General features: G+C 44.0%; 2 protein-coding genes across 7 annotated transcripts; one reads left to right on the top strand and one right to left on the bottom strand.

Moving 5' to 3' along the window:
- maptb (microtubule-associated protein tau b) lies at window positions 1-7816 on the top strand. Of its 5 annotated transcripts, XM_055051757.1 has the most exons (12): window positions 1-130; window positions 2550-2621; window positions 3306-3710; window positions 3795-4136; window positions 4447-4487; window positions 4563-4620; window positions 4708-4787; window positions 5388-5534; window positions 5605-5686; window positions 5854-5963; window positions 6803-6970; window positions 7041-7816. In XM_055051757.1, exons 1-12 carry the CDS (start codon window positions 16-18, stop codon window positions 7071-7073), a joined length of 1653 nt encoding a protein of 550 aa, XP_054907732.1. In that variant the 5' UTR covers window positions 1-15; the 3' UTR covers window positions 7074-7816. The 5 variants fall into 5 exon arrangements, with proteins under 5 accessions (XP_054907732.1, XP_054907730.1, XP_054907729.1 ...); XM_055051755.1 differs by having other exon boundaries at window positions 2553-2621; window positions 3306-4136; XM_055051754.1 differs by having other exon boundaries at window positions 3306-4136.
- A 238-nt stretch (window positions 7817-8054) lies between these two features.
- Window positions 8055-20064, bottom strand: cdc27 (cell division cycle 27). Of its 2 annotated transcripts, XM_055051753.1 has the most exons (20): window positions 19901-20061; window positions 15884-15959; window positions 15615-15762; window positions 15395-15520; window positions 15215-15312; window positions 14995-15140; window positions 14184-14404; window positions 14005-14104; window positions 13822-13931; window positions 13037-13136; window positions 12772-12952; window positions 11760-11932; window positions 11000-11152; window positions 10830-10910; window positions 9838-9965; window positions 9584-9701; window positions 9136-9264; window positions 8698-8772; window positions 8465-8594; window positions 8055-8387 (listed from the first exon to the last, which is right to left on the bottom strand). In XM_055051753.1, exons 1-20 carry the CDS (start codon window positions 19925-19927, stop codon window positions 8296-8298), a joined length of 2412 nt encoding a protein of 803 aa, XP_054907728.1. In that variant the 5' UTR covers window positions 19928-20061; the 3' UTR covers window positions 8055-8295. The 2 variants fall into 2 exon arrangements, with proteins under 2 accessions (XP_054907728.1, XP_054907727.1); XM_055051752.1 differs by having other exon boundaries at window positions 8055-8594; window positions 19901-20064.
- Between the last annotated feature and the right edge of the window lie 226 nt (window positions 20065-20290).

The following is a 20290-nucleotide window of genomic DNA, read 5'->3' as shown; positions in this document are numbered from 1 at the left end:
CACTTCCTCAGAAACATGTGCCTCAGTGATGCTGCGTGGTTGCCATGGCAACAGCGACCCCTCCCTTTTTCCTCGGAGCGGCAGCAGGGTGGAGCAGCAGACGGAACCGCAGCAGCAGCAGCAGCAGGAGGTAAGGCCCGCACCTTTCTCCTCCGTGTCTCCTCCGTGTCTCCTCCGTCTCTCCTCCATCTTCCTCCTGCTCCGCTCCTCCTCCTCCGGGAGGTTCCGCGCTCCGCAGGCCGCAGCAGAGGAGCGGTGCTCGGCTCCGCAGCTGCTGCTGCAGCCTTGCGGCTCTGCGCGCTGCAGGGAAGAGGTCGGTCAGGCGCAGACAGGAGGAGCCGCTGAAGAGATACCGAGGAGGTGGCACGAACCGAACCGGGCCGGACTTTATGTTTGACTGCTGCATCATGATGGAAACGGTTGTGAGCATGCTCAGTGAGGCCTCCGCCGCCCATCAACTCCTCCACATGTTCTCCTGGTCCTCGGCCCGGACTGGTTCGGTTCGGTCCGGATTCATGCTTATGAGTCTGAGTCCGTCTAGTTCTGGACCCGGTACTTCATTGTAACTGATTCAGGCAATAATCAGATCGGATCACGTGACTGGTGCCTACAGTTACACGGCCCAGGTACCGAGTTCAGAAAACTGGAGACAGAACCATGACCCTGTTTCTTCAGACCGAATTAAATGAGGGTTCTGTTGGAGCGGGGAGGGTATCAAACATGGTCGGACCGGGTCAGAGACACAGCAGTAAAAGTGGTTCTGAGGTTCGGTTTTATGGGGAAAGTTACACAGTAAGAAATTTAGAGCCACATTTTTTATTTAGCATGTCAGTGAAATAAAACTATTTCATCATGTTATTCATACATTTATAAGCATCAAAGTTCCAAACTGAACATGTAATTCTTTAATTAATTAAATTGTGAAATAATTAGTTACCTAAATGATTATTACATAAATGTGGAGCTTGAGGAGAAGGGGAGACGAAAATCACGATAAAAGCTGGACCTTGAGGAATCGTTTCTTTAATCATCGATTCTTTTCCTCCCGATATATCCACCGTGTTTTAACAGATGTTTAAGCCTTAACAACAGTTTCTGTATCAACATTCACTACTGCGATCAGCCTAAATACTTACGGTTTACAGCGTCTGTCGAATTTTAACACGTTTTATTTATTCGTTCCTAAAACAAAATTATTTATAAGAAATTGAATCAACACATTGATTGTGTATAAACGTTCTTAGCGGCTGGAAACGTGACCAACAGGAACCGGAAGTGTTCTGGCTCGCGCTGTACCGTATGTTGATGAAACTGTTGCTATGGAGACATGAATAAACATTTAGATAGAACCTAAAACTGCACGTCCTATTTTTCCAAGCTGGACATGTCAAGAACAAAAGAATCAATTATATATATAAGAAAACCCGTAAATGGAGCGAAGAATGAAGAGATTCACTTCGGCCTGCAGCGGGATTTATATAGAGGTATATAAAAGCTTTTATTTTGATATTCCACTTTATCGGCAGGCTAATTTGCATAACAGCTAAATATTTTTGCTAGCAACCTAAATATTTAGTGAGGAAGTTAAATATTTAGTTTGAAAATTAAATGCTTCGATAAAAAATTAAATGTTCAGTTTGGAACAAAATATTAATTATTTTGAAAACCATATATTTAATTTACCTTGTTAATATATAGGCCTTACGTGACGTCACATGTCCGTAACTGACAGCTATCTTCACAGGCAGTTACTATGGCAACAAAAAACATGCCCACGCAGGGAACTAGTTCTCTCCTATTTCGTAACTTAAAACATATGACTCGGTTGTCATTTTTAAGTATTCTACCCACCTCTGTGTGGTGCTACGATAAACATAAGTGACATTTACTGTCGTATTTACTGTCAAACTGGCAAAATAAGCTCAGTTAATGTAGCTTTTGTCTGCTAGCTAAGACGGACATGTAGCCTCCTGTTTGGTCCGACCGTCCTTTACAAAGCCGTTTCAGCATTGACTGTATGAGTCCGTGGATTTCAGGCCGGGAAGCCCCTCCCTGCTGGGCTCTTCATGGTCACTAACTGTATCGCGGTCAGATCGAGGCAGCTTGTCCACATCGTCTGACATAATTTCGTTCTCCGTCTCATACGGGTCGATTTCGACAGAAACGAATGTATGTTTGTCTCCAACTCCGCTAAGAAGGCCTACATATTTTTGCTGATCTCGAAGCCATGAGTCCGCTATGCAATGCGCATGCGCTTGCCCACTGAGATGGTGCGGGTCACTTCCGGTTTAGACTTGAGGGAACTCTGTATTAAATATTTAGTTTTGAACTCATATTTATTATGACTCATAATAAATGTGTCATTCATATAGTCATAAATGTATGAATAACTATAACTAAAAAATTAAACCTATTTTTTTTTCTATGACAGGCTAAATAAATCAAAAATATTGCTGTTAATTTTTTCTACTGTGTAACTTTACTGGTGCACCTCATATGGTTTGTCGATGTCTGCGGGTTCCTCATGGTTTTCCACCTGTTCCCTGCAGGAGCGAAGATGGATGGAGACTCCGCCCCCGTCAACGATGGCCCCGCCCAGGAGCAGCGAAGCACGATGGGAGGTTTGTGAACAATAATCAATCAGGAGAACAAGAAGGTTTTAGTTCAAACTGAGCTCAATGTTTCATGAACATGAACAGATTTCCTATAGTTCTGTCCAACCAAGCTTAAGTTTGAAGTTAGACAGAACTTGGATCAGAACCACCTGAAAGAGAACCATAACAGCAGCAACTCCTCCTTTAACGCCTGACTCCTGTAAGAAAGACTGAATAAAAAGTTGGGCCGCAAAAGCTTCCACATGAAGGTTTTAATAATTCTTGAAGTTCCTAGAGTTCCACATCTCAGAATGTCCTACACCTGTGGTGAAAAAAGTGAGTATTCACTATTTTGGTGCTATACTAGCAGGGGCACCGAAACTATTATACATTTTTTTCCCATTTGAATTGTGTTGTCATCTGATGATAGGGAGATTAAGATAAAGAGAGAGAGAATAAAATTCTTGGAGACAGAAAACAAAAATGGAAGATGCTATGGGGATGAAAAAAGATTTGCAATGTAACTAACAGACAGTAGTAATCTAATTTTTATCCAGCTGCAGGTTGCAGGTAAATCTAGAAAGTTTCCAGAGGGAGAGAATCGCCCCCTACAGACAGATAAAAACCAGAATGACTCGACTCATCTGTCATGTTGTTGGTTGTCTTTCACCTCCTGTTGTCTCCCCCTTTCGTCTCCTCCTCCTCTGTCAGACCTGGAATCTGTCGGGTTTCTGGAGAAACTCCCAAATGGAAGTGCAGAGCTGCAGGAAGAGGGAGGAGGAGAGAGGATAGAGAGAAAACAGGAAGTGCTTCCCTCTGGAGTCCCACGAGGAACTGGTCAGGAGGAAAATGCAAAAACATGCAACCAGGTAGAGAAGAAAGAAGAGGGAGACATCCACACTGAGGATGAGGAGATCAAGAAGCAGCTTCCTTTCTCCTCCAGCATTTCTCCTCCACCACAGAAGGAGGAAGTTACAGGAAAGGAGGAGAACAATGTAGAAGAACAGGATAAGACGACAGGAGAGGAGGGTCCCTGTTCCTCCCCTTCATCTCCTCCAGACGAAGCAGGACTTGATGATGATGATAACGATGATAAAAAGGAGGAGCAAGTGAAAGGTGAGGTGGTGCTGTCAGAAGTGAAGGTGCAGGAGGAGTCCAAAGAGCTTTCAAATCTTGAAACAAGCACCTCTTTCGAACCAGAACCTCCAGCAAAGGAGAGTCATCCAGAAGCTCCTGCAGAGGAGGATCAACCTGAACCTCCTGCAGAGGAGAGTCATCCAGAAGCTCCTGCAGAGGAGAACCAACCAGAACCTCCTGCAGAGGAGAGAAATACAGATCTTCCTGAAGTAAAGAATCAATCAGAACTTTCTGCACCTCCTTCCACAGCTGACGAGGAGCTCCCTGGCAACAAAACAAATGCTTCTCCTGTGGATCTTTCCTCTAATACCAGAGCGCCTCCTGCAGGTGCTCTTCCAAAACGTAATGCAAAGGCCTCCTCTTCTCCTCTCAGAAGATCAGGCATTCCTCCTCCCCTCAGCAAAGGTCTGTCCTGCAGCACCCCCTGCTGCACCTCTTGCTGTTGCAACCTTTCTTTTTGCTACAGCACCCCCTGCTTCTTCTTCTTTTCTCCAAATTCCTGCTTTCTTTTTACCTGCCTTGCTTGCACCTCCTTATCACCCATTCCCTTCATCACCTCCCTCCTCTGTGTCAGATTTCTGGACAGGTTCTCCCCCTGAAGGTGACACAGACTGATCACTTCCTCCCTGTTGTCATGGAAACAGCCTCATCAATCAGAATCATTGGCAGATATTTAACCGATGGATCATTGATGATGATGTTTTGTTCTTTTCAGGTAAAGCAGCTGTGAAGGCGACAGTTGATGAAGCTGTGAAGGTAAATGATCAAAACAGCAAATCTCGAGTCTGGGAGTAAAATTTGTCGCTGTAAATATCTTCCCTGTGTCTTCAGGTCTCCAGGACAGCAGGGGGCAGCAGAGCTGCAAAGATGATCTCAGCCAAGAGTACAGGTAAACCACCTTAACTGAACCAGTGTAATTAGTGAAACCAGCAAAACCAGTGGCCACAAATCCACCTATGTACCACCTGTTTGTCAGAGTCCATGGACGGCGTCAACAGTCCAGGAAGTCGCTCACCCGCCAGCAGATCATCCACCCCCAACCGAGATGTGAAAAAGGTCAGGGCACCTGAACATATGACTCATCCAAACTGGTTTAGAGCAATTTTGCTTTAATGAGCCAAAGCATTTGTTGACTTTGAAAGTTTAAGCACCATGTTTGATCACAAGATGATCTACAATACCAACAGGGTAGCAGGTAAGTACTTGGTACCAAGCACCAATGGTCAGTGATTATGTTGTAATTGCATCCTCAGACAGTTGTATGAAGAGAGAGGCAGAGCTATGAACTGAACACCATCTGCTGGTGATCTCGTCTCATTGGTTCTCAAATAGATTTAAACCATCTATCTGAGGCTTACGGTGGCTCAGGAGGTTGGAGTTGGTCCAGTCATTGGTGGGTTGACGGTTTGAACTCCCCCCATGTCTTCCTGAATAGTTGTGTCCCCGGGCAAGACACTTCATGTGCCTTACCTTGTCAGAACAAGAGGCAGACTTGCCTCTGTCAGGGGAGTGAATGTCTTGTATAGCACTGTGTGCTCCTCTGGACTTGATGAAGTGCTACACAAGTACAGGTCACTTACCATATTTACTATGCTAAACTGGTTTATGTTGTTTCTACTAGTTGGTTAAACAAGTTATATTGGCGCTGTCCTCCAGGTGGCTGTTGTCCGGACTCCTCCCAGGTCTCCTGGTTCTGCCCGTGGCCGAACAACACCCACCTCCCATCCTATGCCTGACCTGAGCAGTGTGAAGTCCAAAGTGGGATCCACAGAGAACCTGAAGCACTCACCAGGAGGGGGAAAGGTAACTCCTCTTTCTGTGTGTATCTCTGAAAGCCTGGTAAGAACTGACATCCACAACTGTTCACCTGCAGGTTCAAATTCTCCACAAGAAGCTGGATTTAAGTAATGTGACATCAAAGTGCGGCTCTAAGGATAACCTCCACCACAAACCAGGTAAGAACATGTAAACACTCTGACTGTAGATTACTTTCTTACAGGGATTATTAACAATAAACTCCCCTGTTCATCCTGTTGATCAACTTTATATGTATTATGTTACATCTCCGCACGTGCTGTGTGTGACAGACTGTGTGAAGCTCCACAACTTTTCTGCTCCTCAGGTGGAGGGAAGGTGGAGATCAAGACTGAGAAGGTGGATTTCAAAACTGTTCAGTCCAAAGTTGGTTCTCTGGAAAATGTCACCCACACTCCAGGAGGAGGGAAGAAGAAGGTGCTTTCTAGCATCATCCTAATAAGACACTCATGAAAACCATTGATCTCCTTGTTTTAAAATACTGCAGATCGTTTTATTAAATGTTTTTGAAGAGGCAAAACTGGAGATTTGGTTAGTGGGAGTTCAAAAGATCCATTAGGCAACAGGATGTCTTTTAAGACCAGCAGGCAAGATGTCGCAAAACCTCCGGACATACAGAGCAGGTTATGAAGGTCAAGGGTTATCCCTCCAATTAGCCTGTTCATCAAATTCACACGGCACCAAATACAAAACAAATGTCAACTTTGTCACAGCAATCTGATCTGCCCAATTCCCATTTTTTCATTTTTATGTCTCCCCTGGTTCAGTTTCAACCAGTGATTCACAAAAGACAATTGCTATGATTTGTTTTCGCTTTTCCTAATGTCCTAAACTTTGCCATGACTTTATAAAAACACAGTGAACTCCAATTGCTCAAGAAGTTAAAACATTGATCCATAGATGGCAGCATCCATTATTACTTCTATAAATGCTGACTTTACCAGTGTCATTGCAGTTGCACTTAATTAGTACCATCTTCATTGGCACAGTACTCTACCTGGCTTTAGCTTCAGCAAGTCCACTTGACCTTATCGTCAGTATGTCTAATCTAAGAGTTTGATGAGTTTCCAGACCAATAAGGCGAGTTTCCAAGGCCACAGAACCCAGGCTGATCTGTTCCCAACTATATTATCATAAGATCAAGTGAAGCAAGTTTCTCATTGAGATCCAAAGATGTGCTCCAAACTGTGAAAACTGTACTCTGTTCCAGTGAACGGTTCTGATTTTACTCGACTGATCATAATTTATTTTCACAGATTGAGAGTCACAAGCTGATGTTCAGAGAGAATGCTAAAGCTCGGACTGACCATGGTGCTGAAATCGTCATTCAGGAGGACTCCTCCCCCCGTCGCCTGAGCAACACTTCCTCCAGGGGAAGTGTCAATGGTGATGAAGCTCCTCCCCTCGATACCCTGGCCGACCAGGTGAGGCTCACCTCTTCAGAAATCCTTTGAAAGTCTGGTAACGTGTTAATAACCAGCCTCCTCCTGTCAGGTATCTGCATCCCTTGCCAAACAAGGCCTGTGATTGGACCAGCTCCGTGCCTGCAACTCCCCCACCTTCTTTGTTACCAAGGAAACCAACAGACTGCAGAAACAAAATATCTTATAAAGACACGCTGTGATTGGGGAGGCTTTATGAATCAGAGTGAACAGCAGCCAGTCACAGTTCAGCCAGCCAGGTGACTCAGGTAGTCTCTGTTCCCTCCATCTTCACCTGGTTTTACCTGTTCCTACCACCTGGGGTGTTCGTTTGAAGCTTCATGACGCAGACCCCAGGTGACCAAGAGGCAATATGGAGACCAAATGTTAGATTCAGATGATCAAGAAGACCTCCAGCAGAGTCAGAGAGAAATTATCCCAGAATTTAGAATGAATTAATGGAAACTGAGACATATTTGCCATTTCAATCAGATTGACCTCAGAGTCGACCCTTTTATAGAGAAAGATCATGAAGGTAACATCCATGAATAGAAGGAAACCAGAGATTAGGGCCTGAAAAGAACCACTGCTGGTGTCCAGAGCAAATTAGCTGCTCCTCCCAATCAGGTGACTCTGATAAAATCTCTCCAATCACAGACGACCTCTCACTGATGTCATCTCTCTTAGCCAATTACCATCCTTTCAGTTTTGAACCTGACTGTGCAGTTGGCCCCGCCCCCTAATAATTACCCAGAATGCCGTTTGATACCAGGTGCCAAACCGCTGCTCTGTCTGTGCCTGTCAGCTGTCCAAGTGCTTTGGAACAATAAAGTTTCTCTTAGCTCCAAATATCTGTGGTTGATTTGTTGAGTGGAGCGCCACCTGGTGGTGGAACAGGGACTACTTTGGACTAATTGCTTGGGAGGGGTTCCAAGGTTCATACCTTGGGAAGGCATTGGTTCTGTATCGTGTTATAGCACGTTGAAGCGTCTTGTTGCTAAAATGTGCTAAACAAATAAACGGCATTGTTACGACTGCCACAGGAGCTACTCTGCCCCGCAAACGGAAAAAAGACGGAAAAGCAGTGTGCAGTGTTTACTTGTTTTATTGATTTATTTCCGTCAGGACAATAAAAAGAAAATAAAAAAAAAAAAACAAAAAAAAACCAGCTGTGATGTCACAAGGTTAATGGGCGGGGCTTCAGGTCAGCAGCAGTCTGTTTCAGCCAGTCAGAGGACGGGGAGGGGAGAAGTGGGTGGAGCTAAACGTAAATCCTGTCTGCCAGCACGTTGCCTAGCAACGCCTCTCCTGACATTTAGGAGGCGGGGCTAAAGAACATCATCGCTGTCTGGCGTGTGGAGCTGCGTGTCGTCGGCGTCCGTCATGAAGCTGCTGTCCTGACTGTCATCCACCTCAGCCACTGCAGAAACAGGGAGGGGAGGGGCGGGTGAGTCAGAGGGACAGATGAGTGAGAAAAACAGATGGAGCAAACCGTACCTTCGTCCTCAGGCAGGTATCGCTTATCAATGGCTTCTTTTATTTGATTATTGGCTCCTTTAGGGTCCAGGTCCATGGCCCAGCTGAAGTTCATCAGAGCCAGGTGGGTCTGACCCAACTTTTTATACACCTGTTGAAGAGAAGAAAGGTCATTCAGGTAGAAAAACAAAACAAAACAAAGAAATGCAACCTGAGATCAGAAGAAGCAGCTGATTGGCAGAACCGACTCCTACCTTTCCTATGAGGAAGTAAACCAGAGACTCTTTGGGAACAATCTGCTTCAACTCCTCCAGCTCCTGAAGCGCTGCCTGCAGGGAGACACTTCTGATTACACTGATCCAGGTCGGTTCTGCTTTACTAAACCGGTCAGGTCCAATGGCTGCAAGTCAGCTGATCGGGTCTGTTTCAGCCAGTCAGTGCCGACTCATGAGGTCCGATCTGTCATCTCTGCATCAACTGATCAAGGTCTGATCTCTTGTCTCCGTGTCGACTGATCAGGGCTGATCGCCTGATCAGGGCTGATCGCCTGATCAGGGCTGATCGCCTGATCAGGGCTGATCGCCTGATCAGGGCTGATCGCCTGATCAGGGCTGATCGCCTGATCAGGGCTGATCGCCTGATCAGGGCTGATCGCCTGATCAGGGCTGATCGCCTGATCAGGTCTGGCTTACCTTGTACTTATCGTTGGCAAACAAGATGGAGGCTCTGTGGAACTTGCAGAGAGGGTTTTTGGGGTCAATGCCAATGGCTCTGTTTAGAGTCTCTAACGCAGCGTCAGACTTCTTCAGAGCATGCTGCACCTGAACACACACACACACAGAGTTACAGCCAGGCTGCACACGGCTGAGCAGGTGAAGGGAACATGGCTGAGTAGGTAAGGGAACATGGCTGAGCAGGTGAAGGGAACATGGCTGAGCAGGTGAAGGGAACATGGCTGAGTAGGTGAAGGGAACATGGCTGAGCAGGTAAGGGAACATGGCTGAGCAGGTGAAGGGAACATGGCTGAGCAGGTGAAGGGAACATGGCTGAGCAGGTAAGGGAACATGGCTGAGTAGGTGAAGGGAACATGGCTGAGCAGGTGAAGGGAACATGGCTGAGTAGGTAAGGGAACATACGTACCACTCCGATGTGGCAGAGCAGCACGGAGCTCTGAGGGTTGATGCTCAGAGCTTTCTTGAAGTGGATTTCTGCCAAGTTGAACTTCTCCTGTTTATAGTAAATCATGCCGAGTCCATACCTGAACACACACACACACACACACACACACACACACACACACACACACACACACACACACACACACACACACACACACACTTTATGTCTCACAGCCTGATTACAGCCCTTGTGATGCGTTTCCATGGTTAACATACCAGGCGTTGTAGTGTCGGTTGTTCACTCTGATGGCGTTCCTGAAGCAGGCCAGAGCTCGGTCCAACTCCTCAGTCAGAACAAACTCGTGACCCAGCAGGGTGTAGGCGTACGCGAAACCTGGGTCCACCTGAGACAGGTGAGAAAGGCAGGCAGGTGAGGGAAACACCTGGCAGCTCGGGAACATCTGGACAGGGTTTCTGCAGGCTTCACTAACTCAGAATTTAAAATGTATTCATGAATTTCTCTACAGAAATGACGAAGTTCATCCAACCAACTGGCAAGAAAAATTAACTTATGCAAAAAAGCCAGGAAGTAAACGAGCAAGTCACTGAAATGCATCGTCACAACACACTCAACATTCTTCATTTTTGTTTTTTTGTTGGCGTTAGGCCTGTCAAAATAGACAATAAATTAATTCATTAATTAATCACATGATAAATTACAACAATCTCAATAATTTACATCGGCATTATTTATTGTTTTTCTTTTTCTCGCTGCCAAATTTGTTCTTCAGTCACAATTTTGTTTACAGAATCTTCATAATTCATTTTATTTGTTGTTTCGTTAATTTATTTTAGATATTTCAAATGTTAATTAGAATTATGCCATTATTACTATTACCAATATTAAAATGGTCTCAGAACAACAATATCATTTATAGTAATAACTATTAGAACAATTTATTGTCCAGCAAAATTTGTAATTGTGAAAGGCCTGATGATGTTCTCATAAAATTACAACTTTATTCTCCTAATGTTAGGACTTTATTCTGGTTATATTATGACTTTATTCTCGTAATTTAAAAAATAAAATCCTTGCCTGGCCTTTGATTTTTTATTTTTTTTTTTAACATTAATTCAAAGTCCAAATAAATTGAAACTGCAAAAGAGGCTCGTCAAACAAGATGGCTGCCACGGGAAACCCTAAAAATTTCCTAAAAATGAAATCTTCGAAAACTAAAACTTCAATTAACCGTTTTAAAGCTGCTCACCTGAATGGCCCTCTGGAAGAACTTGATGGCGATGTCGTGCTCCCTCTGCAGACTGAAACAGTTTCCTGCGACGCACCAGGCCTGCAGAGAGACACAGAGCGTTTACCTGAGTGGCCAGCTCACCTGAACTCACCTAAGGGTCCAGTTGAGCGTTCAGGTGCGCTCTTCACCTCAGGACAGTTCTTGTCCATGTCCGTCAGGTCCTTGGCCAGCGCCGACAGCGCCACGTCCTTCTGCAGGTGCCACAGCGTGGTGGAGTAGATCTCCATGCCTTCCACGTGGTACGACTCGATCCTGCGCACCTCGCTGAAGAGCCGCTCCGCCTGCAGCACAGGTCGCCATGGCAAACAGGTGACAAACCAGCACGGGTGGAGCAAAATCCAGGATCCGTACACTCCCCCCCCCCACAGTAAAATTCAAGCATTTTCAAGGCAAGTTTTCAACGTTTGGAGATAATTCACTTTAATGTAACATCATTTATGACTGTTATAAAAAAAGGTCTTGTGATTTTATTCTACATTTTATAGCAGGGACAAAATAAACTAAAATATAAAAACGTATGTTTTAAAATGAGTCTTATACACCCTAAAAACCTGACCAAACAGAAACATTTCAATAATGTTGCTTAATGTATGAAAGATATGGCAACTTTTATTTTAATTAAACAGATTAATAAGTTATCGAGTGACTGAGAGTAATAAATACTCAATACATTTAAACAATCCGAATTGGTTCAAAGTAAATATCTTCCTGCTCAAACGAAATGCTTAAAACATGCTTTTAATCAAACGTTACATTCCACTTTATTACAAAACTGTAGCGTTTGAATAATTTCATAACTTTGAAAACGCCTAATTGAAATTGAAGCATTTTCCAGGATTTCAGGAATGAACCCCGAGAGTCTGCTGGGTTTGGGTCGGACGGACTCACCTGCATGTACTCGGCCAGCTCGAAGTAGGCGCGGCCGACGTGCGTCAGGACCCAGCCCGTGTTGTAGTGCTGAGGAGGCAGAGACGTCAGGATGTTGATGGCCTCTCTGCAGCTGTAGGAGCACAGCGCCTGGTAGCCCCGACCCAGTTCCCGTAGCAAAGCCATCACGCTGTCTGAACACAAACAGCGTGTGGTACCATCAGACCTGGGCTTCAGGTTTACGTTAATAACAGGTAAAACAAAAACATTCAAATTCAAAAGTACTCTATTGAACCCAAAGGGAAATTAAATACTAACATATAAATATTAAGTCATTCAGGTGCAGATAGATCAGCTGACCTCGAGGTTCGTTAATTTTTCCCACCGTAAAATTCAAAAGCTTTTGAAGGGACATTTCCAAATTTTGCACATAAAAGCAAACATGAACTAAAGACGACAATTACAATTCACTGTAATGTATTTTATTTATAAAATGGGAAAATACGTTTTGTTCTAAGTGAAATAATCCGCCAAAAGTATTAAAACATTTTCATCATAGCAGGGAGTTATTGTCTTAAAAAACCCAATAAAAGTTAGTTTAATACAGACAAAAAGTATTTTTTCCACTAGCAGATTACTTTACTAAGAGCAAAACATTTTTCCCATTTTCCACATAAAATAATCTGCCAGTAGAACTAAAACCTTTTATCAATATTAAGGAATTATCAATTTACTTTTCAAGTTATTTATGAGTTAGTTTTGACTGATTTGCGATGTACCAAGATAATTAAGATAATTGTAACTAGAAACCAGCTAAAAATAAAAAATACTTGGTAAGATTTAGCTTTTTTCCAGTGTTTACATCTGATTGGTTCCTCACTAATTTAATAAATAAAATTCCCAATTTCAGTAACTTAAAAATAACTTATCTTTGTGTTTAAATTAAATGCTGAAATGCATAACAAACATTTTCTAGGATTTCCAGGACCGTGTGAACCCTGAGCCCAGAGGAAGCCGTTTGTTCTGGCGGTACCTGCAGCGGCCCTCTGGTACTGGGGGATCCTGGCGTCTGGCAGGTTCAAACTGGGATCCAGCCTCAGGATGTCCAGACTCTCGTTCAGGTTGCTGCTGTTTGCCGTCTTTGCAGATTTACATTTGGTTTTCCGGTTGGGAATCTTCGTAGGAAACTTCATCTTTAGCTTCTTGCTGTTCTCCTGCAGAAACAGAATCGGCGTTACTTCACCGGGTCTCTGCAGCCCTGGACTGGGAACACTGGGAATCGGACGGTGGGCGGGTACCTTGGCAGTGGAGCTGGCGCTGGTAAACAGTCTGGAGCTTCTTCTGGGCTGAACGTTAGGAGGACCAGACATACTGGGACTGAGAACCTGAGGAGAACCACTGTGGGACAGACAGGCAACTATTAGCTAGAAACCAGTTAATCACATGATAAATTAAAACTAGTTCATAATTTCCAGTTACATGATTGATTGTTTTTATAGTGTCTCCATCTTACTGATTGTCTACGATCAATGGGATGTTTAAAGAGGCAGTTTTATGCATTTTCCAGGTATAAAGAGCGATTTTATAGCACAATTATGAAACTATATTACCTCCAGTCGTGCTAAAAATGTTGCGTAGATCAAATATGACTTAAAAAACAATAAGACTTCATAATTTAACTCCTTGAAATTGGACGTCTGTCTCTTTAAAACTTCTGATCTTTCTGAAACTTTGCCTCCGGGAAGTCATCATAACTTTGCCTCCGGGAAGTCATCATAACATGGCTCCTTTATTGACCCTTTATTGTTTTTACCAGTGTTCTGAGCAGTAGCTCCTATAATGAACTCAGTAGTTCCACCAGGTGTTTGCTAATTGCTGGTAGCTAGTTTGAAGGAACAGAGTGTTGAGGAGCTGTGCCACAAAGGCGGGGCGAGGTCCACTCAGGTGTTTTGCACAGCTTAATGGTTGCCATGAAGAATAAAGGATTTCTCAAACATGTTGTATTATCATTTATCGTAATAACTTCTGACACAAAACTGAAGACGCTGGGCGCCAGGGCGATGCGAGTGGTTGCTGCAGTTACCTGGTGTGAGGTGCTGAGGTCTGCGATTGGTTGAAAGGGATGGGAAGAACGTCTCTGCTGTTCCCACTCTGACTGAAGACAGACTTGGACTGACTGATCCTGGAGACGGCCTGGCAGGGAGGCAGACAGGTGAGGTCAAACACTTCCTGCTGAATCACAGCCTGGTCTCAGCTGAGTTCTCACCTTCTTGCTTGAAGCTGTCGTTTGTGTTTCCATTGTAGCCGAATAGTTCTGCAGGTACGTGGGGTCTCCGGGGCTGGGCTCCAGGGGCAGGATGCCAAAACTGTGTAGAAAACAGAAATCAAAGCAAAGGGGAGGAGCTGAAACCCGAGCAGGTCTGTAACCTGTTCCGGCACACTCACCTGGGCGTCAGGGGGCTGAGGGCGGCAGGACCCCCCAATAAGCTCCGCCCACTCTTGGGTTTGTTCTGTTTAGCCAGCAGAGTGCCAGCTGATGCCATGGAAACCGTGTTGCCCAATAGCGAGCCGGTTTCCGGGGAGATGAGGGAGGAGTCGATGTATGAAATCGACAAGTCAGACGTCAGCTTCCCGTTTGACGACTCCAGATTGAGACGATTCAACTCCTGGAGGACAGGGACAGATTCAGGGACAAATGTAATCTGATTACTGGAACACTATCAGATTACAGTTGATTTTATTGATAAGTTTGTTTTAAAAAGATTATTTTTTTTTTGTTGTCACCAATGCACTCCTCGGGATTCATAGCTCAGAGTGATGTCACCACACGCAGGGCAACCATCTTGTTTGACAAACGTGTTTTACAGCTTCTATGTATTTGGATGTAACATCAGCAGAATAAGATAGTAATTTAATGAGAATTCTAATATGAAATATAAAAAGTGTAAATCAGGAATGTTGAGCATCTTGTGAAGTTATTCTTTCAGACAGATTTTGTAGGATATTTCTTCTGGTGAAATTACACCCTCATTCTGTTAATATATTCTTGTAATAAAATAAAAATTCTGGCAGTGTGGCCCAAAAACCTCACAAGAGGGATGACTGAAATAAATATTTTCTGTCATCGTTTCTTTTTTTTGGAAAAGAAATCAAGAAAAAAAAAAAGGATTAAAATCAGATTTAGTATGAAAAAGAATTTCTGACCATAATGAAATCTGAGTAGTGAATCAGATAATTGATGTGCATTTTCTTGTACCAGTGTGTCCTGCGGCGTTTCCATCAGTGCAGTGTCAAGGCGATGAGACGGGTTCTGGGCGGGGCTTATGTGAGGAGGAGGCGGGGCTAAAGAGGAGTTCTGCAAAGCTGACAACCTGAAAATCTGATCTGGATCCGGCTTTTCTCCTGGAATAAAATGCACAAAGTTTTCTGAAGTCACATCATATGACATGCAGCAAGTGTGTGTGTGTGTGTGTTACCTAGGTGACAAAGGTTCTGGAACGGCGACCAGAGGAACGGGTTGAGAGTTAAACTCCTCTGGAAGCACTCAGCACCCTTAGCGGCTCGGTCCGTCTTGCTACTCAGAAACAGGACAGGAGTCAGCAGCTGGAAGGCCTCGCACACCAGTAAGACACTGGGAGCACCGGCTGCTTGCTTACCAGTAAATGTGGCCCAGTAACGACAGCGTGAAGGACGCGGAGTCTCCAAACTCTGTGATGATGTCATCCTGACTCTTCTGTTTGTTCAGGACTCCACCAATCAGAACCTGCTCTCCCTCGGCGAGTCTGGAAGGTCAGACGGGTTGAGAGGCAGACACGTGTGTGTGAAGGTGTGTGTGTGTGAAGGTGTGTGCATGAAGGTGTGTGTGTGTGTTCTTACTTGCTGAGTTCTACGCAGCACTTGGCCAGCAGGAATCGAACCTGCGGCGTGGAGCAGCTGTGAGCCTTCAGTAGTCGGTAAGCTTTGTACGGTTTCCCAGAGCGGTAATAACAGGTAGCCAACAGGTAGAGGGCCTCCTCTGAACGCACTGGGAGGACCGACAGGTAACATGGAGACAGGTAAACAGATGGGAAAACCAATTTCCAATATCAGATCAGATCAGAATACCTCTAGAAAACTAATTGGACAGACAGAAAGACAGGTTTTACCTTCTGCGTAGAGTCTCTCTGCAAGGAAAACAGCATCCAGGTAGGCATAGTGGTTGAGAGCCTGCCACACCGCAGCCTGAACACAGACAGAACCAGAACCATCAGATAGAACAGAATAAGTTCTGCTGCCCATCCGAGTGGAAAGCTGACTCAGCAACATGTACGACAAAAATGCAAACATTTTCTAAAAGGACCAACAGTACGTTGAACAAACCTTTGAGGACACGACATGTTTTTGGAGGTTTTTAACCCAATTTTTCTACGTCTTATAATAAATAAATAAAATCAATTAATTAATTTAAGATCTGAACAGATCACCAAAATGGACACAGCAACAGCTTTTAGTTGTTTTGAAAGAGTAGCAGTTTTATTTGTTACAAATTGCAGTGTCCAAGAAAAACATTGATGAGGACCTGGTAGTAATATTGGACATGAACTTTATTGATCTTTCGTCTAATTTGGTAAATATAACTGAAAGATTTGTCAGCAACCAAGACAGGAAGAACTAGGCCTGTCACAATAACAGATTTTGCTGGGCGATAAATTGTCTCAAAAATTATTGCGATAAACGATAATATTGTTTGAAGACCTTTTTACATTGATTTAATGGAAATGGAAATGGAAATGCGATTTCCTGCCAAAGATAGATACACTTTACTTTCAAAAGAACACTTAACACTGGGACTGATACACAAAATAAATAAAACAACCAAAACCAAAAATAAAATAGATTCTCAGTCTCCATTAACAATAAATGTACTTGAATAAAAACTAAACAACATGAAGCCAAAGTGGAAATAAATACTGCATTCAACCAAAAGAGTGCAGATTATGAAGTCTGTATAGTATATTGCCCTTCAGTAATCATTAGATTTAAATAGAGAAGAATCCGACTGCCTGATGCAATAGTTCAAACTAAAGGATTTTTTTTTTTTTACCCGAACGACAATCTTAGAACGTTCTTCGTTCTGAGATTGTCCCTTGTGTGTTACGGTAGATCGTTGTGGCCGCTCTGATCTAAATCAAGGATTTATCCAGACTGGGAGAGTGACGCAGCCTGTTGAATGTGACCGGTAGCCAATCAGAAAGCGCGGATTCTCCTCGCGCTTTCTGAGGGGAAACACGGAGGGAATCCCGAACAGCTGACACGATGCAACCCGAAGTCCAGCAGACATCGGAAACAACATGAATGTTTATTCAACAGTTTGTGCAAAGAAAATATAAATAACGAGGGGAGGAGTTGGAGCGAAATTACAACCAGAAAATCCGGTAACTTTTCAGCTGTTCTTCGTTAACGTGACATAAATAGGTTCTAATGATTTACATTCAGTCAGACTGACACTAGCCACATGCATTGCAGGTAGATTGTAGTAAGGAATTGATCAATGCCTGGTTTCAATATTAGTGAACTGGAATTTTTATTTTGTGTCCATTGTTGGACACAACACGGTTCGATCGAACCGTTATAGCGAGGATTTCTGTCGGTTAATGTGTCTCTCAGGTTTTGATAATGGGAAGGGAGGGTCAGTGGAGAGAACCGGAGTGGAGCCTTTTTTCATTCAGTGTCATCCACAGTAAGAGATGACACGATATAGCCGATAATTAAAATGAGGTCGATAGTTTTAACTTATCGTGCGATTAATTGACTTATCGTTTATCGCGACAGGCCTAGGAAGAACAGACTGATGGAGAGATCTGCCCTGTTCATGTGAGTGGAAAGGGCATATCAGAAATGCCCTGATATAAGCGATCAACTACCTGATAATAAAACACAGAGAGAAAATGGAAGAGAACTCAAATTAAATTTAGCACCTCCTGGATTATCAATAAAAAGCTTTTTTAATGTATAAATGTTTTGTTCATGTTATTGACCATTGCTGTCAAGGGAAAAGATGCTGACTGGGACAGACATTGAATGCTGTGACCCAGCTATTCATACAAAGTTGAGTGGAAGGACAAAGTCCACCAGGAACAAGGACAACCTTAGAAAATCAAGATCCACTGAATTCAGACAAATCCCACACCTGGGCTACGAAAGTTACATTCCTCGTATCAAACCATTCCAGAACCAGAACTCCTGAAACTGGACTGTCGCTCAGTGTTTACTTAGCATTTTTAGACCAACGTTCTAGTATCTGTAGTGTCTAGAACCGCTCCACTCTTCCTAGAGTCTGGAGAAAAAGTGGAGAGAACCAGAATCCATGTTTCTGGAAGTACAGAAGTTTCCTCAGTCAGCAGTCATCTGGGTCGCCATGGCAGCAGCAGGTTCTGGTCCACTGGGTTTTCTGAAGTCCACAGTCAAATCAACGTTGACCAGAGCATTTTAGACTGACCCTGTCACAGTAACATAATTTACTGAACAATAATTGTCCCAGTGATTATTGTTTTGAGAATAAATCCAGACCAAGTACTGAGAGGACAGACAGAAAAAAATATTTAATATATTTTTCTTGTCAATTTCATGTGATATTCTCATTTACTGAGATGAAGCTATAATGAAAGTTATGAGAAATAAAATCTTGAAATATTTCACACAGTATGAGATTGTAAACGCAGCGATACGAGCCTCCAGACTTACATTTTTTTGGCCCACAAGTACTTTTGAATTGTCGATTTTGACCGTGTCACAAGATGTCAGGACACCCCTGCTCCAAGCGGATTCACTGACAGGAAAATCGACTGTAGTTTGATCACAGTGGGAGCAAACTGGGTCTGGATCATTATGTTCCTGGGTTCTAGAGCCAGAACCAGATTTGAGCATTTTAACAGGTTCTGGTTGACCAAGAAAGTCTCCCCTCCTGGGGGGTTCAGTTCAAGCAGAAGGGATTCTGTGCTCATCAACCCTAGTCAGCCCAGTTATCCCACTGCTAAACTCCAGACCCACTGGGAGCTGGGACACCCACACACTGCAGAGAACACCAGCCAGAACATGGTTCTGTTTGTGTTTACCACAACCCGCCCGCCCTCAGGGGTTCTCCAGACCTTGACCCCGCTCTAGGTAAACACAAGAAATTGACTGTTTCACCGATTTCTTGTCATTTCTTCCAAATAAACCTGTTTGTTTGTTGTTTATCATACACAATCTGTCCAGCAGCAAACCTCACGCACGTGAATGACTGCTCTGTCACCAGCACACCTGTCCAGGAAAGCGTGAACAGTTTCAGCTAGCTTATGTTAGCCGCTGCAGCTAACCAGCTGCGGGCTAATTCGGTTCCGTGCGGAGGATCTGGGCTCAGAATAGACCCAAGGAACAGGAGGGACTACCCCAAAAGAACAGAACCGGGCCTCTGACAGCGTTACCGACTCAATCCTGCAACCTGACGCCGGCTAGAGAAGGTTAACACCCGGCTGTAGTAAGCTAACAGTTAGCTCTGCAGGGCTAGCTAGGCTGATGTTCAGAACTCTGTGTAAAATACAGTAGACTATGTAAATTATGCCCATAAATTAGTATATAAAAGACACCGGGTCTGCTGAAGGGTTCGGCTAACACACAGTGAACCAAACAATCTGAGATTGGTCTAAATCTGGACTTTAAAACAGATTTCTGAGTATGAGGCTTCCAGTATAAAACCACAACCAGCCTGGTTCTTCACGACACCAATATGTTCAGAACATTTCATGATATTAAAAATACAGCACTCAAACCTGAAAACTGGCCTCAATAAAGACATTAAACCATCCATGTCAGGAAAGGTCAGGAGATCTTCTCCAGTACATGGATTCTTTTCCTGGCCGCAAATAACATCCTAAATTAGACATTTTTTAAAGAAGTCTGGCTCTGCCCTCTGGATCAGTTAACACAGAGCAGATAGTAGCAGGATCAGTTCGGGGTTAACCCCAGGCTGACCGTTGAGGAAGCCTGGACATGAATAGGTGAAACAACCAAGAAAGCTCCGGGCCGAGCTGCGGCCTGGTGCGGGGAGAAGCGCACAGAGCGCGGACTAAAGCAGCGGCTCAGGCCGGCTCCAGAACTCTGCCCTCCCGGGTCATGACAGCACTAGAACACGGTGTTCCTACCTGGACAGGTTCCTGCAGCACCGTCATTCCGCTTCCTCACGCCGTCTATCGGCTCCGTTCGTCCGTTTCTTTCTTCACTTCACTCTCTGGAGGAGCTCCGGCCGAACATTTGAATGTACCGACCGTTACCTGCCGAAAACAGCCGAAGAATACCGAAGAGACCCGAAGCAGTTGATTGCGCCGTCTGCTGGACAAATTAGGTAAAGTGGTGATAAATCTGTGTTGTCGCCCCCTGGTGTATGTTTTGTCTGTTTGTTTACTCAAATCTGGATCCACTGCTTTTATTGATAATTATTTATATTAATACTTTTAGATTTAGAGAAATATATAGAATACTTAAGGCGGCAAAAACGAAATTACAATGCAAACAAAATTAAACGGAAGATGTGC

This window comes from Poeciliopsis prolifica, unplaced genomic scaffold, assembly GCF_027474105.1.
Source record: "Poeciliopsis prolifica strain line A6 unplaced genomic scaffold, Auburn_PproV2 SCAFFOLD034, whole genome shotgun sequence".
Classification (NCBI taxonomy): Eukaryota; Metazoa; Chordata; class Actinopteri; order Cyprinodontiformes; family Poeciliidae; genus Poeciliopsis; species Poeciliopsis prolifica.
The sequence above is the reverse complement of the archived record's forward strand: the minus strand, read 5'-3'. Positions and strand labels throughout refer to the sequence as shown.

What these genes read in the sequence shown, in the direction of transcription:
- maptb (XM_055051754.1), top strand. Translation starts at nt 16, where the DNA reads ATGTGCCTCAGTGATGCTGCGTGGTTGCCATGGCAACAGCGACCCCTC. An exon ending in AGCAGCAGCAGCAGCAGGAG is followed by an intron (nt 131 to 2,549) that starts GTAAGGCCCGCA and finishes TGTTCCCTGCAG; the next exon opens with GAGCGAAGATGGATGGAGAC. An exon ending in CAGTTGATGAAGCTGTGAAG is followed by an intron (nt 4,488 to 4,562) that starts GTAAATGATCAA and finishes CTGTGTCTTCAG; the next exon opens with GTCTCCAGGACAGCAGGGGG.
- cdc27 (XM_055051752.1), bottom strand. Translation starts at nt 19,927, where the DNA reads ATGACGGTGCTGCAGGAACCTGTCCAG. An exon ending in TTACTGGGCCACATTTACTG is followed by an intron (nt 15,313 to 15,394) that starts GTAAGCAAGCAG and finishes GTTTCTGAGTAG; the next exon opens with CAAGACGGACCGAGCCGCTA. An exon ending in AGCTGGCCGAGTACATGCAG is followed by an intron (nt 11,153 to 11,759) that starts GTGAGTCCGTCC and finishes CCTGTGCTGCAG; the next exon opens with GCGGAGCGGCTCTTCAGCGA.